Source organism: Microcaecilia unicolor, unplaced genomic scaffold (genome assembly GCF_901765095.1).
Source record: "Microcaecilia unicolor unplaced genomic scaffold, aMicUni1.1, whole genome shotgun sequence".
Taxonomy (NCBI): Eukaryota; Metazoa; Chordata; class Amphibia; order Gymnophiona; family Siphonopidae; genus Microcaecilia; species Microcaecilia unicolor.
In genome coordinates this window covers 24,007-36,792 of record NW_021963281.1, presented here as the reverse complement: position 1 = coordinate 36,792, position 12,786 = coordinate 24,007, and the positions used below count along the sequence as shown (strand labels likewise).

The following is a 12,786-nucleotide window of genomic DNA, read 5'->3' as shown; positions in this document are numbered from 1 at the left end:
TGTAGATTCTGAATATTTGGATTTAAATCTGTGTCTCCTCTGTGGTGTTTATAATTATATTTTCCTGCTAAGTTTTGGAGGTAATCCCACAAATCTTCACATTTTAGTCACTTTCATCAAGCAGTTTTCAATAATACAGACAATGACATTGTAGACCACTCACCTTTCTTTGCTGTCTTTGCTAAATACGGAAAATTGTTAGCATCTGCAGAGGCAACTTTAAAAAAGGGAACATCCAATTCATGTAAGAAGTCTACAGACATCTATTTAAAAAAATGGAAAAGTTAAATTAAGGAATGGAATTCCTACTGAAGGGCAGTATTTCTGATATTTTGATACACCTTCATCCTTGTTTTGAAGAGCTGAAAAGAGACAGAGAGAGAGAGAGATGAGAAGAACAGATTCCAGTGCAGATTCTGTAGCTAGCTACCAAGGAGAATGGACAATAGAAGCTTACCCAGTGTTATTACTACTACTAGAAAATAAAGACAAGTGTCATACCTTTTCTTTAAGAGGAAGACAGGAAAGAAAAGCCAAAGGGAGGTCCTACAGAGACAAGAGTTGATTTCTGAGGTAATTTGATAGGGCATCTATTGAAAGTGAGGCCCCTGCATGCATCTGAACTGTTTAAGTGACTGCTTAAATTAAATTGATGGATATCATTAGAAAGAATTATGCATTTTTGTTAACTTCATCAACAAGTATCTTAGTAAACCTTCCAATCCAAATCAGACAACTTCCTTATTATCTAGCACTGAAGACATATTTGTTCTCGAGGTAATTTGTACTTTGTGCAAATGGTTTCTGAATTAAATAACTCTTTTCTATTGTAATTTAATTCACTTTGATTCCTAGTGATATCTGTTGAATATAAGACTTTTAGTATAGTATAGTATAGTAGACTTCTTTTATTTTGGCTCAACACACTACACATGGATGTCTCCCTAGATCTTAGGGCCCTGAAGAAAAACCTCCTTTTTGCTGATAGAATCTCCAAGTGTCTTATGGGTTGCATAATAGCCCTGCATCTCCCAGATATGTACTCTTGTTCAAGCAGATATGTATGGGGGAGGGGGGAAGTGGCAAAGATCCTATGAGGCAGCAAAGAAAATAGGGTCCAGAATTACCAAAGTGCCCATCCTAATAATCATTTTAAAAAATGAAGATACAGACCCTCCACATGAATCACCTAAAACACTGGTTAGAGAATATTTAACTGGTTCAGACCAAAGTCTCCAGGAAAGATCTGAGACTTCAAATCCCCAGTTACCCTGAAGCTCAAAATATGAGACACAACTAATTAAAATATAAAAGGAAGATCTGATCCAAATAATGGAACAGAGACATCTTTCTAAAACCCCAGGATAGGCCAATGTTTTTAAATATGAAATCATCATAGATATTTATTTATTTATTTATTTATTTATTTATTTATTTATTTGTTGCATTTGTATCCCACATTTTCCCACCTCTTTGCAGGCTCAATGTGGCTTACAATACATCATGAATAGTGGAAATACATGAGAAAGTATACATTTAGTAATAACAGAAGGATTTTGGGTAACATGATAATGATAAAACATGATAGTATTTTAACAAGCAAACATAGTAAGAAATATTTAAGAAATATCTAAGAATTATATAAGAAAATATACATTTAGTAATAGCAGAAGGATCTTGGGTAACATGATAGCGCAAAAACATGATAATAGTTTGGCAAGCAAGTGTTGTAGAGGCAGTTCTGGATATGTGTACATGAGTTCATATTTGTTGCTTGTTGTTGTATGCCTTGTTAAAGAGATGGGTCTTCAGTAGAATTCGGAAGTTAGCTAGTTCATAGATCGTTTTTAAGTTGCACGGTAGTGCATTCCAGAATTGTGTGCTCAGGTAAGAAAAGGTTGACGCATGCGTTAGTTTGTAGTTAAGACCTTTACAATTTGGGAAGTGAAGATTAAGGAATGTACGGGATGATTTCTTAGCATTCCTGGGTGGTAGGTCTATCAGGTCTGACATGTAGGCTGGTGCATCTCCGTGAATAATTTTATGAACTAGGGTACATATTTTGAACGTGATACGTTCTTTGAGTGGGAGCCAGTGCAGCTTTTCTCATAGGGGTTTAGCGCTTTCGTATTTTGTTTTACCAAATATGAGTCTAGCTGCAGTGTTCTGAGCTGTCTGAAGTTTCTTGATTATTTGCTCTTTGCAGCCAGCGTAGAGTGCATTGCAATAATCTAGATGACTGAGTACCATTGATTGTACCAGGTTGCGGAAGACGGTTCTTGGGAAGAAAGGTCTTACTCTTTTTAATTTCCACATTGAGTGGAACATCTTCTTGGTTGTGTTTTTCGCGTGACTCTCAAGTGTTAGGTGTCGGTCAATGGTAACTCCAAGAATTTTTAGGGTGTCCGAAATTGGAAGATTCAGTTTTGGTGTGTCAATGGCAGTGAATTTGTTCGTGTTGTATTGCGAGGTGAGTATTAGGCATTGGGTTTTTTTCTGCATTAAGTTTCAGCTTGAATGCATCCGCCCATGTGTGCATGATATATAGGCTTTGGTTGATGTCATTGGAAATTTCCTTTAGCTCTTGTTTAATTGGAATGTAGATCGTTACGTCATCTGCGTATATGTATGGGTTAAGGTTTTGGTTTGATAGTAGTTTCGCCAAGGGTATCATCATTAAGTTGAATAGAGTCGGTGAGAGGGGGGATCCCTGTGGAACTCCACATTCAGGTATCCATGTAGCTGATGTAGTCGAATTAGATATCACTTGGTATGATCGTGTGGTCAGGAACCCCTTGAACCAATTGAGAACATTTTCTCCAATTCTGAAGTACTCGAGGATATGTAATAGTATTCCATGATCAACCATGTCGAAGGCGCTAGACATGTCAAATTGTAAAAGTAGTATGTTCTTGCCAGTTGCAATCATTTGTTTAAATTTATTTATGAGAGTAACTAGTACTGTTTCCGTGCTATGGTTAGACCTAAATCCTGACTGGGAGTCGTGTAGTATTGAGAATTTGTTTAAATAGTTTGTGAGTTGTTTGGTTACCATCCCTTCTGTTAATTTGGTTATTAAGGGTATGGATGCTACTAGCCTGTAGTTGGTTAGTTCACTGGCACTCTTCTTTGCGTCCTTGAGTATAGAGGTGAGTAGAATGTTTCCTTTTTCCTTCAGGAAGAGTCCAATTTGTAGCATATAGTTTACGTGATTCGTGAGGTCTATTATAAATTGATGAGGGGCACATATCTAATTTGCAATGATATTTGGCAAATATTTTGAACGTTTGGGAGATAAGATCCTCCAATAATATCTTGAAATTGGTCCAGGTTCTGTCTGCTGGGTATACACCAGGGTTTGGATCTAGACAGTCAAGGAGTGCGGCGTAATCGTTGGTGCTGACTGGTATTTTAAGTCGCAGTTGTATGATTTTCTCATTGAAGTATCTCGCGAAATTGTCTGCTCCTGGTGTGTCTTTGTTGTTGGTTGTGATTGGTGTAGTATCTAGTAGTTTATTCACGAGTTGGAAGAGTTTGTGTGTGTCTTTGTAGTTCAGTCCGATTTCATTTTTATAAAATAATCTTTTAGTTTGCCTTATGGTATATTTATATTTTCTTTTAAGTTGTTTCCAGGCGTTAAGTGTTGGGTCGTCTTTCTTTTTACTCCACGCACGTTCTAACCTTCTAACATGTGTTTTGAGTTTTTTCAGTTCTTCAGAGAACCATGGTGTTGAGTTCTTCCTGTGTGAGGTTCTGGTTTGAGTTGGGGCAATGTTGTCTAGTATTGTTCTGCATCTATCGTCCCATTCTAGGAGGAATTGGTTTGTGTCTGCTTTTGTTGTCCATCCGTTGTGGTAGATCTGTTGCTAGAATGTTACCGGGTCTATTTTTCCTCTCGTGGTGTAGGTTATTCGTTCTTGTTTATTAATTGTGCCTTTCGTTCGCCATTGGAGGGAGATGCATGCTTTATAGTGGTCTGATCACGGTGCGGGTGTCCATCTTGTATCTGTTAGTAGAAGGTGTGAGTCTGGATCGAATTTGTGTGTGATAATGTCTAGTGTGTGTCCTTTTATGTGTGTTGGTTGTGTATTTGGTGCATGAAGATCCCATAGTTGTAGGAACTCTTTGCATTCTTGGGTGCTTGCTAAGGTAAGATCTTCAAGGTGCAGGTTGATATCTCCTATTATGATAAGGTTTGAGGTAGAAACACAAGTGTTCGAGATGAAGTCCATAAAGTGTGTTTGTGAGTCTTGCCAGTTGCCTGGCGGTCTGTAGAGTAGGATTGCGTTGAGGTGTTCCTGCAAGTTTGGGTGACTGATTCTTACCGAGGCGATTTCAAGTTGTGGTAGAATGGATTCAGCTGTGGGTGTGATGGTGAACTTGGATTTGTATATTATGGCTATTCCACCTCCTCTTTTTCCGTTTCTTGTCCAGTGGGTAAGTTTGTATCCTGGTGGGCATAATTCTAAGATTATGGGGTCTTTAAGGTCATGGATCCAGGTTTCAGTGATGAATAGAAGGTCAAGATTGTCTGTAGTAATCCAGTCTGTTATAGTCTCTGTTTTATTTACTACTGATCTGGCGTTTACGTACCCCAGTTGGATTGAATGGTAAGGCTCAGTTTGGGGCGTAGATGTGTTGATTTGTATTAATTGCCTGTTTTCTTGGTATCTGGTTTTGTTGTTTCCTTTTTTTCCTTTCCTGTTGGTTATGTCCGTGTGTATTTGTTCTTCCTTTTAATTGATTGTTGTTCTTTTGGTCTGATGAGTAGTAAATAGGTTGTCTGTAGGGTTTGTGTATTGTGGGTAGATTGTTGTTTAAATTGGGGGTGGTCCATGCGTGGTAGATTAGGGGAAGGAAGTAAATTATCATGAGTAATTTGTTAGTGTTCATGTTGGTTATGGTTCGTGGTGCTTGGTTGTGCTTGAGGGAATTAGTGAATGAAATTACGTGTGAACATTAAGCAGTGTCAGTATTAGGCAGTATCAACATCAAGCATTATTAGCAAATAAGTAGTGAGTAAATGTAGTTTTAAGCAGTATCTACATTGAGCAGTCTTATCATCAATCGGTATTAACATTAGCTATGTTAACATTTAAGCATGTTCGATAAGATAAGATAAGAGTCTCACTTATAATCCGTGTTGTAGTTCTCGTCTATGGCACAGTTCGGACTAGTATAGTGCATCTAGTGCTTATAGAATGATCAAGCAGTTAAAACATGGATTGCGTCTTTAGTTCGTAGTGCAATTCTCATCCAAGCATAGTATAGACATACATACAATAGGCTTTGAGATTATGTATAGCCGCTGTATGGAGGTTTAATAGACATGAGTGTAAGTGGGTCTATCTAATACATTGTAAGCAGGAAGCCTACTTAGTTTGTCTCTGTTTCTGCATGGAGGTTTAATTGATTACAACTTATTACAATATCCAACATTGTAATCAAACCTAGGTTCTGCCAAATCCCTGAAGTCCATCAGAAAGCTATCTTACAAGAAGAAATCAAGATGACCCAGGTAGGAGTGACAAATAGGGATGTACTGTACATTCATTAGCATGCCTTTATTTCATTAATTTTATGTGTGTAAAGAAACTGCATTAAATTTACTTTATGCATGTAAAAGCTTGAAGTAGTGCATATAAAAGATTAAATATAAAACTTAATTTTAGAAGTACTAAATTTGCTGGGGATGGGTGAGAAAAGCCTGAAAGTCATTAATGACCCTCAGGAATGTAAGACATCAAATACCCTTATAGAAAGGGAAAAGAGTAACATCTGGAGAGGCATGTATACCATAGCCCGTAGTAAAGAAAACACATTTCTAGATCTAGAGGATGAAATGATAGAAACCGTCTTGGATTTAGTGGTGGTCATGGAGATGTAGTTCACGGAGAACCATGACTGGGATATAGTTATACCTGGCCATAATCTATTCAGGAAGGACAGGGTAGGAAAAAAGGGTGGAATAGTGGCATTATATGTTAAGAATAATATTAAAGTGACAGAACTGCAGGACATAAGAAAGAAGCAATGTGGGTTAAATTGGTAAGAGGGAAAGGAAAATGTATTTACATATAGTAACATAGTAGATGACGGCAGAAAAAGACCTGCAAGGTCCATCCAGTCTGCCCAACAAGACAACTCATGTGTGCTACTTTTGTGTATACCCTACTTTGATTTGTACCTGTGCTCTTCAGGGCACAGACCATATCAGTCTGCCCAGCACTATCCCCGCCTCCCACCACCGGCTCTGGCACAGACCGTATAAGTCTGCCCAGTGCTATCCCTGCCTCCCAACCTCCAGTCCCGCCTCCCACCACTGGCTCTGGCACAGACCATATAAGTCTGCCCAGCACTATCCCCGCCTCCCACCACCGGCTCTGGCACAGACCGTATAAGTCTGCCCAGTGCTATCCCTGCCTCCCAACCTCCAGTCCCGCCTCCCACCACTGGCTCTGGCATAGACCGTATAAGTCTGCCCAGCACTATCCCCGCCTCCCACCACCGGCTCTGGCACAGACCGTATAAGTCTGCCCAGTGCTATCCCTGCCTCCCAACCTCCAATATTACATTGGTGTAATATACATGTCACCTTTACAGTCAGAAGAAATGGACAGAGACTTAATTGAAGACATCCACAAGATAGCTAGGAAAGGAGAAGTAATATTGATATGTGATTTTAATATGGTAGATGTCGATTGGGGCGTCCCTACTACTGGGACATCTAGAAGCAAAGGGATATTGGCAGTGGCATTCCTGGCCTGGATGGCACCCGGGGCGGAGCACCGATGCACCCCCCCTGGGTGCAGCGCGCCCCCCCCACTCCCCGCTAGATGACACCTCCCCCCCCCTCCGGCGAAATGACACCCCCCGGGGGCAGAGGGAGCTGCAGCGAACGAACGAAGTTTAGCGAACTCGGAGGAGCCGGCGCACGCTGCGGCACCCCCAGCGGCATGCACCTGGGGCGGACCGCCCCCACCGCCCCACCTTGGTACGCCACTGGATATTGGATTCTCTACAGGAAGAATTGTTTCAGCAGTGGGTAATGGAACAACGGGATGGAGCTATTCTAGACCTGGTGCTTACAAACGGGGAGAATGTTTCTGATGTTACAGTGGGAGATCCTTTTGCATCTAGTGATCACTTGATGAGGTAGTTCAATATTAAGACAAAGAAGGAGAGGGTTTATTCAAGATTGAAGTTCCTAGATTTCAAAAGAACTAACTCTGCCGAGATGGGGGAGTTTCTCAAGGAAGAGTTAATTGAATAGGAACAGCTGAAGGAAGTAGAACAGCAGTGGGCAAAACTAAAAGGAGCTATTTTTAAGGTGACAAACTTTTATGTTAGAAAATTACACAAAAGTAAGAGGAAAAGAAGGACACTCTGGTTCTCAAACAAAGTAGCTGAAAAGGTAAAGGAAAGAAGGTTAGCCTTCTTATGTTACAAGACGACTCAGAAAGAGGAAGACATGCAAAAAATACCTGGAAAATCTAAGAGAAGCTGGAAAAGCTGTCAAAAAACCGAAGAGGCAAATGGAAGAAAAGATAGCCAATACGGTAAAATTGGGGGACAAGACATTTTCAGCTATGTAAGTGACAGGAGGAAGTGTCAAAATAGCATTGTGAGGCTCAAAGCTGAGGGGGAGAAATATGTAGAAGCTGATAAGGATAAAGCTGAACTGCTTAATAATTATTTCTGTTGTGTGTTCCAGATGAAATGCCGGAGGTAGGACTGCAGAAATCAAATGCTAATGGGGATAGATGTGTGGTAGACCAGAACCGATTCTCAGAAAACTGTGTTTGTGAGGAGCTAGCTAAACTAAAAGTGGACAAAGTGATGGGGCCTGATGGGATACATCTGAGGGGTAAAGGAACTTGGAAATGTTCTGGTGACTCTGCTGTCTGACCTCTTCAATGTTTCCTTAGAGTCTGGAGTTGTCCTGGACAACTGGAGAAGTGCGGATGTGGTCCCTCTGCAGAAGAGCAGAAGTAAGGAGGAGGTTGGGAATTACAGACCTGTCAGTCTGACCTCAGTGGTGAGTAAACTACTGAAAACCCTTCTAAAGTGGAGGATTGTGTAGTGTCTCGAATTGAATGGACTGCAAGACCTGAGGCAGCATGGCATCACTAGAGGCAGGTCATGTCAGACAAATCTGATTAATTTCATTGACTAGGTGACCAAACATTTTGACATGGGAGGGGCGCTAAATGTGATGTATTTGAAGTGGGCGAGTTGAAGAAACTAAACAAATTCTCTGTAAACTTGGAGGATGTAATGGGTCAGTTCTGCAAACTGAAGAGTAGTAAATCGCCAGGACCTGATGGTATTCATCCCAGAGTATTAATAGAACTGAAAAATGAACTTGCAGAGCTACTGTTAGTAATATGCAATCTATCCCTAAAATCGAGTGTGGTACCGGAAGACTGGAGGGTAGCCAATGTTACGCCGATTTTTAAAAAGGGTTCCAGAGGAGATCCGAGAAATTATAGACCAGTGAGTCTGAAGTTGGTACCGGGCAAAATGGTAGAGGCTATTATCAAGAATAAAATTACAGAGCACGTACAAAAACATGGGTTGATGAGGCAAAGTCAGCACGGATTTAGTGAAGGGAAGTCTTGCCTCACCAATCTACTGCATTTTTTTGAGGGGGTGAACAAACATGTGGATGATGGGGAGCCGGTGGATATTGTGTATCTAGATTTTCAAAAGGCGTTTGACAAAGTGCCTCATGAAAGGCTCCTGAGGAAACTGGAGAGTCATGGGATCGGAGGTAGGGTATTACTATGGATTAAGAGCTGGTTGAAAGATAGGACGCAAAGAGTAGGGTTGAATGGTCAGTATTCTCAATGGAGAAGGGTAGTTAGTGGGGTCCCGCAGGGGTCTGTGTTGGGACCGCTGCTTTTTAACATATTTATAAATGACCTAGAGATGGGAGTAACTAGTGAGGTAATTAAATTCGCAGATGACACAAAATTATTCAGGGTCGTAAAGTCTCAGGAGGAGTGTGAAAGATTACAGGAGGACCTCGCGAGGCTGGGGGATTGGGCGTCCAAGTGGCAGATGAAGTTCAATGTTGACAAGTGCAAAGTGATGCATGTGGGCAAGAGGAACCCGAATTACAGCTATGTCATGCAAGGTTCTGCGTTAGGAGTTACGGACCTAGAAAGGGATCTGGGAGTCATCGTTGATAAGACGTTAAAAACGTCTGCCCAGTGTGCTGTCGCGGCTAAGAAAGCGCAAAGAATGTTGAGTATTATTAGGAAAGGGATGGAAAACAAACACGAGGATGTTATAATGCCGTTGTATCGCTCCATGGTGCGACCACACCTTGAGTATTGTGTCCAGTTCTGGTCGCCGCATCTCAAAAAAGATATAAAGGCATTAGAGAAGGTGCAGAGAAGGGCGACGAAAATGATAAAGGGAATGGAACAACTTCCCTAGGAGGAAAGGCTGAGAAGGTTAGGGCTCTTCAACTTGGAGAAAAGGCGGCTGAGTGGTGATATGATAGAAGTCTACAAGATAAAGAGCGGAGTAGATTGGACAGATGTGAAACCTTTGTTTACACTTTCAAACAACAACAAAACCAGGGGACACAAGATGAAGCTAGAATATGGTAGATTTAAAACAAATAGGAGAAAGTTTTTCTTTACTCAGCGTGTAGACTCTGGAACTCGTTGCCGGAGAATGTAGTGACAGCAGCTGGCCTTATGGAATTTAAAGGGGGTTTGGACAGATTCCTGAGGGAAAAGTCCATTGAACATTATTAATTTTTTTTTTTTTTTTTTGGGGGGGGGGGGGGGTGGGTTGCCGGGTTCTTGAAGCCTGGATTGGCCACTGTCGGAGACAGGATGCTGGGCTTGATGGACCCTTAGTCTTTTCCCAGTATAGCGGTGCTTATGTACTTATGTACTTATGATGTACTTGGATTTTAGCAAAGCCTTTAACACAGTTCTGCACAGGTGACTGATAAATAAACTGAGTGCCCTCAGTATGGGACCTAAAGTGACTGCCTGGGTTAAAAACTGGTTAAATGGAAGGAAACAGAGGGTAGTGGTAAATGGAGCTTGCTCTGAGGAAAGGGATATTATCAGTGGTATACCACAGGGATTGGTCCTTGGGCCAGCTCTTTTTAACATCTTTGTTAGTGATATTGCGGAAGGACTGTCTGGTAAGGTTTGTCTCTTTGTGTATGATACCCTGGAGGGTGTGGATGGCATGATCTAGCAAAGCTTGAAGAATGGCCCAATAATTGGCAACTAAGATTTAATGCTAAGAAATGCAGGGTCATGCACTTGGGTTACAAGATTCCAAGGGAACGGTACAATATAGGAAGTGAAGTGCTTCTGTATACAAAAGAAGAGCGGGACTTGGGGGTAATTGTGTCTGGTAGAAAAGGCAGCGGTCAAAGTACATAAGTACATAAGTACATAAGTACATAAGTAGTGCCATACTGGGAAAGACCAAAGGTCCATCTAGCCCAGCATCCTGTCACCGACAGTGGCCAATCCAGGTCAAGGGCACCTGGCACGCTCCCCAAACGTAAAAACATTCCAGACAAGTTATACCTAAAAATGCGGAATTTTTCCAAGTCCATTTAATAGCGGTCTATGGACTTGTCCTTTAGGAATCTATCTAACCCCTTTTTAAACTCCGTCAAGCTAACCGCCCGTACCACGTTCTCCGCCAACGAATTCCAGAGTCTAATTACACGTTGGGTGAAGAAACATTTTCTCCGATTCGTTTTAAATTTACCACACTGTAGCTTCAACTCATGCCCTCTAGTCCTAGTATTTTTGGTAGCGTGAACAGTCGCTTCACATCCACCCGATCCATTCCACTCATTATTTTATACACTTCTATCATATCTCCCCTCAGCCGTCTCTTCTCCAAGCTGAAAAGCCCTAGCCTTCTCAGCCTCTCTTCATAGGAAAGTCGTCCCATCCCCACTATCATTTTCGTCGCCCTTCGCTGTACCTTTTCCAATTCTACTATATCTTTTTGAGATACGGAGACCAGTACTGAACACAATACTCCAGGTGCGGTCGCACCATGGAGCGATACAACGGCATTATAACATCCGCATACCTGGACTCCATACCCTTCCTAATAACACCCAACATTCTATTCGCTTTCCTAGCCGCAGCAGCACACTGAGCAGAAGGTTTCAGCGTATCATCGACGACGACACCCAGATCCCTTTCTTGATCCGTAACTCCTAACGCGGAACCTTGCAAGACGTAGCTATAATTCGGGTTCCTCTTACCCACATGCATCACTTTGCACTTGTCAACATTGAACTTCATCTGCCACTTGCACGCCCATTCTCCCAGTCTCGCAAGGTCCTCCTGTAATCGTTCACATTCCTCCTGCGACTTGACGACCCTGAATAATTTTGTGTCATCGGCGATTTAATTACCTCACTAGTTATTCCCATCTCTAGGTCATTTATAAATACATTAAAAAGCAACGGACCCAGCACAGACCCCTGCGGGACCCCACTAACTACCCTCCTCCACTGAGAATACTGGCCACGCAATCCTACTCTCTGCTTCCTATCTTTCAACCAGTTCTTAATCCATAATAATACCCTACCTCCGATTCCATGACTCAGCAATTTCTTCAGGAGTCTTTCGTGCGGCACTTTGTCAAACGCCTTCTGAAAATCCAGATATACAATATCAACCGGCTCCCCATTGTCCACATGTTTGCTTACCCCCTCAAAAAAATGCATTAGATTGGTGAGGCAAGACTTCCCTTCACTAAATCCGTGCTGACTTTGTCTCATCAGTCCATGTTTTTGTATATGCTCTGCAATTTTATTCTTAATAATAGCCTCCACCATCTTGCCCGGCACCGACGTCAGACTCACCGGTCTATAATTTCCCGGATCTCCTCTGTAACCCTTCTTAAAAATCGGAGTAACATTGGCTACCCTCCAGTCTTCCGGTACTACACTCGATTTTAGGGACAGATTGCATATTTCTAACAGTAGCTCCGCAAGTTCATTTTTTAGTTCTATTAATACTCTGGGATGAATACCATCAGGTCCCGGTGATTTACTACTCTTCAGCTTGCTGAACTGACCCATTACATCCTCCAAGGTTACAGAGAATTGTTTAGTTTCTCCGACTCCCCCGCTTCAAATATTCTTTCCGGCACCGGTGTCCCCCCCAAATCCTCCTCGGTGAAGACCGAAGCAAAGAATTCATTTAATTTCTCCGCTACGGCTTTGTCCTCCTTGATCGCCCCTTTAACACCATTTTCGTCCAGCGGCCCAACCGACTCTTTGGCCGGTTTCCCTGCTTTTAATGTATCTAAAAAAATTTTTACTATGTATTTTTGCTTCCAACGCTAATTTCTTCTCAAAGTCCTTTTTTGCCCTCCTTATCTCCGCTTTGCATTGGCTTGGCATTCCTTATGATCTATCCTGTTACTTTCAGTTGGTTCTCTTCTCCACTTTCTGAAGGATTGTTTTTTGGCTCTAATGATTTCCTTTATCTTACTGTTAGCCACGCCGGCTGACGTTTAGTCTTTTTTCCCTTTTTTCTAATACGTGGAATATATTTGTCCTGAACCTCCAGGATGGTGTTTTTAAACAGCATCCACGCCTGATGCAAGTTTTTTACTCTGCGAGCTGCTCCTTTCAGTCTTTTTTTTACCATTTTCTCATTTTGTCGTAATCACCTTTTCTATAGTTAAACGCTAGCGTACTTGATTTCCTAGTTTCACTTCCTTCAATGCCATATCAAAACCGATCATATTATGATCACTGTTATCAAGCGG

At 41.7% G+C, this 12,786-nt stretch overlaps 1 protein-coding gene across 1 annotated transcript in view; it reads right to left on the bottom strand.

Moving 5' to 3' along the window:
• LOC115459142 (sialic acid synthase-like) overlaps positions 1-12,786 on the bottom strand; it is a gene marked incomplete at its 5' end in the record, with an annotated part of 54,700 nt that overhangs the window by 33,417 nt on the left and 8,497 nt on the right. Inside the window, one exon of the mRNA XM_030189016.1 lies at positions 164-263. Within this exon, the coding sequence (XP_030044876.1) occupies positions 164-263 (100 nt within the window). The remainder of the gene's footprint in view (positions 1-163; positions 264-12,786) is intronic.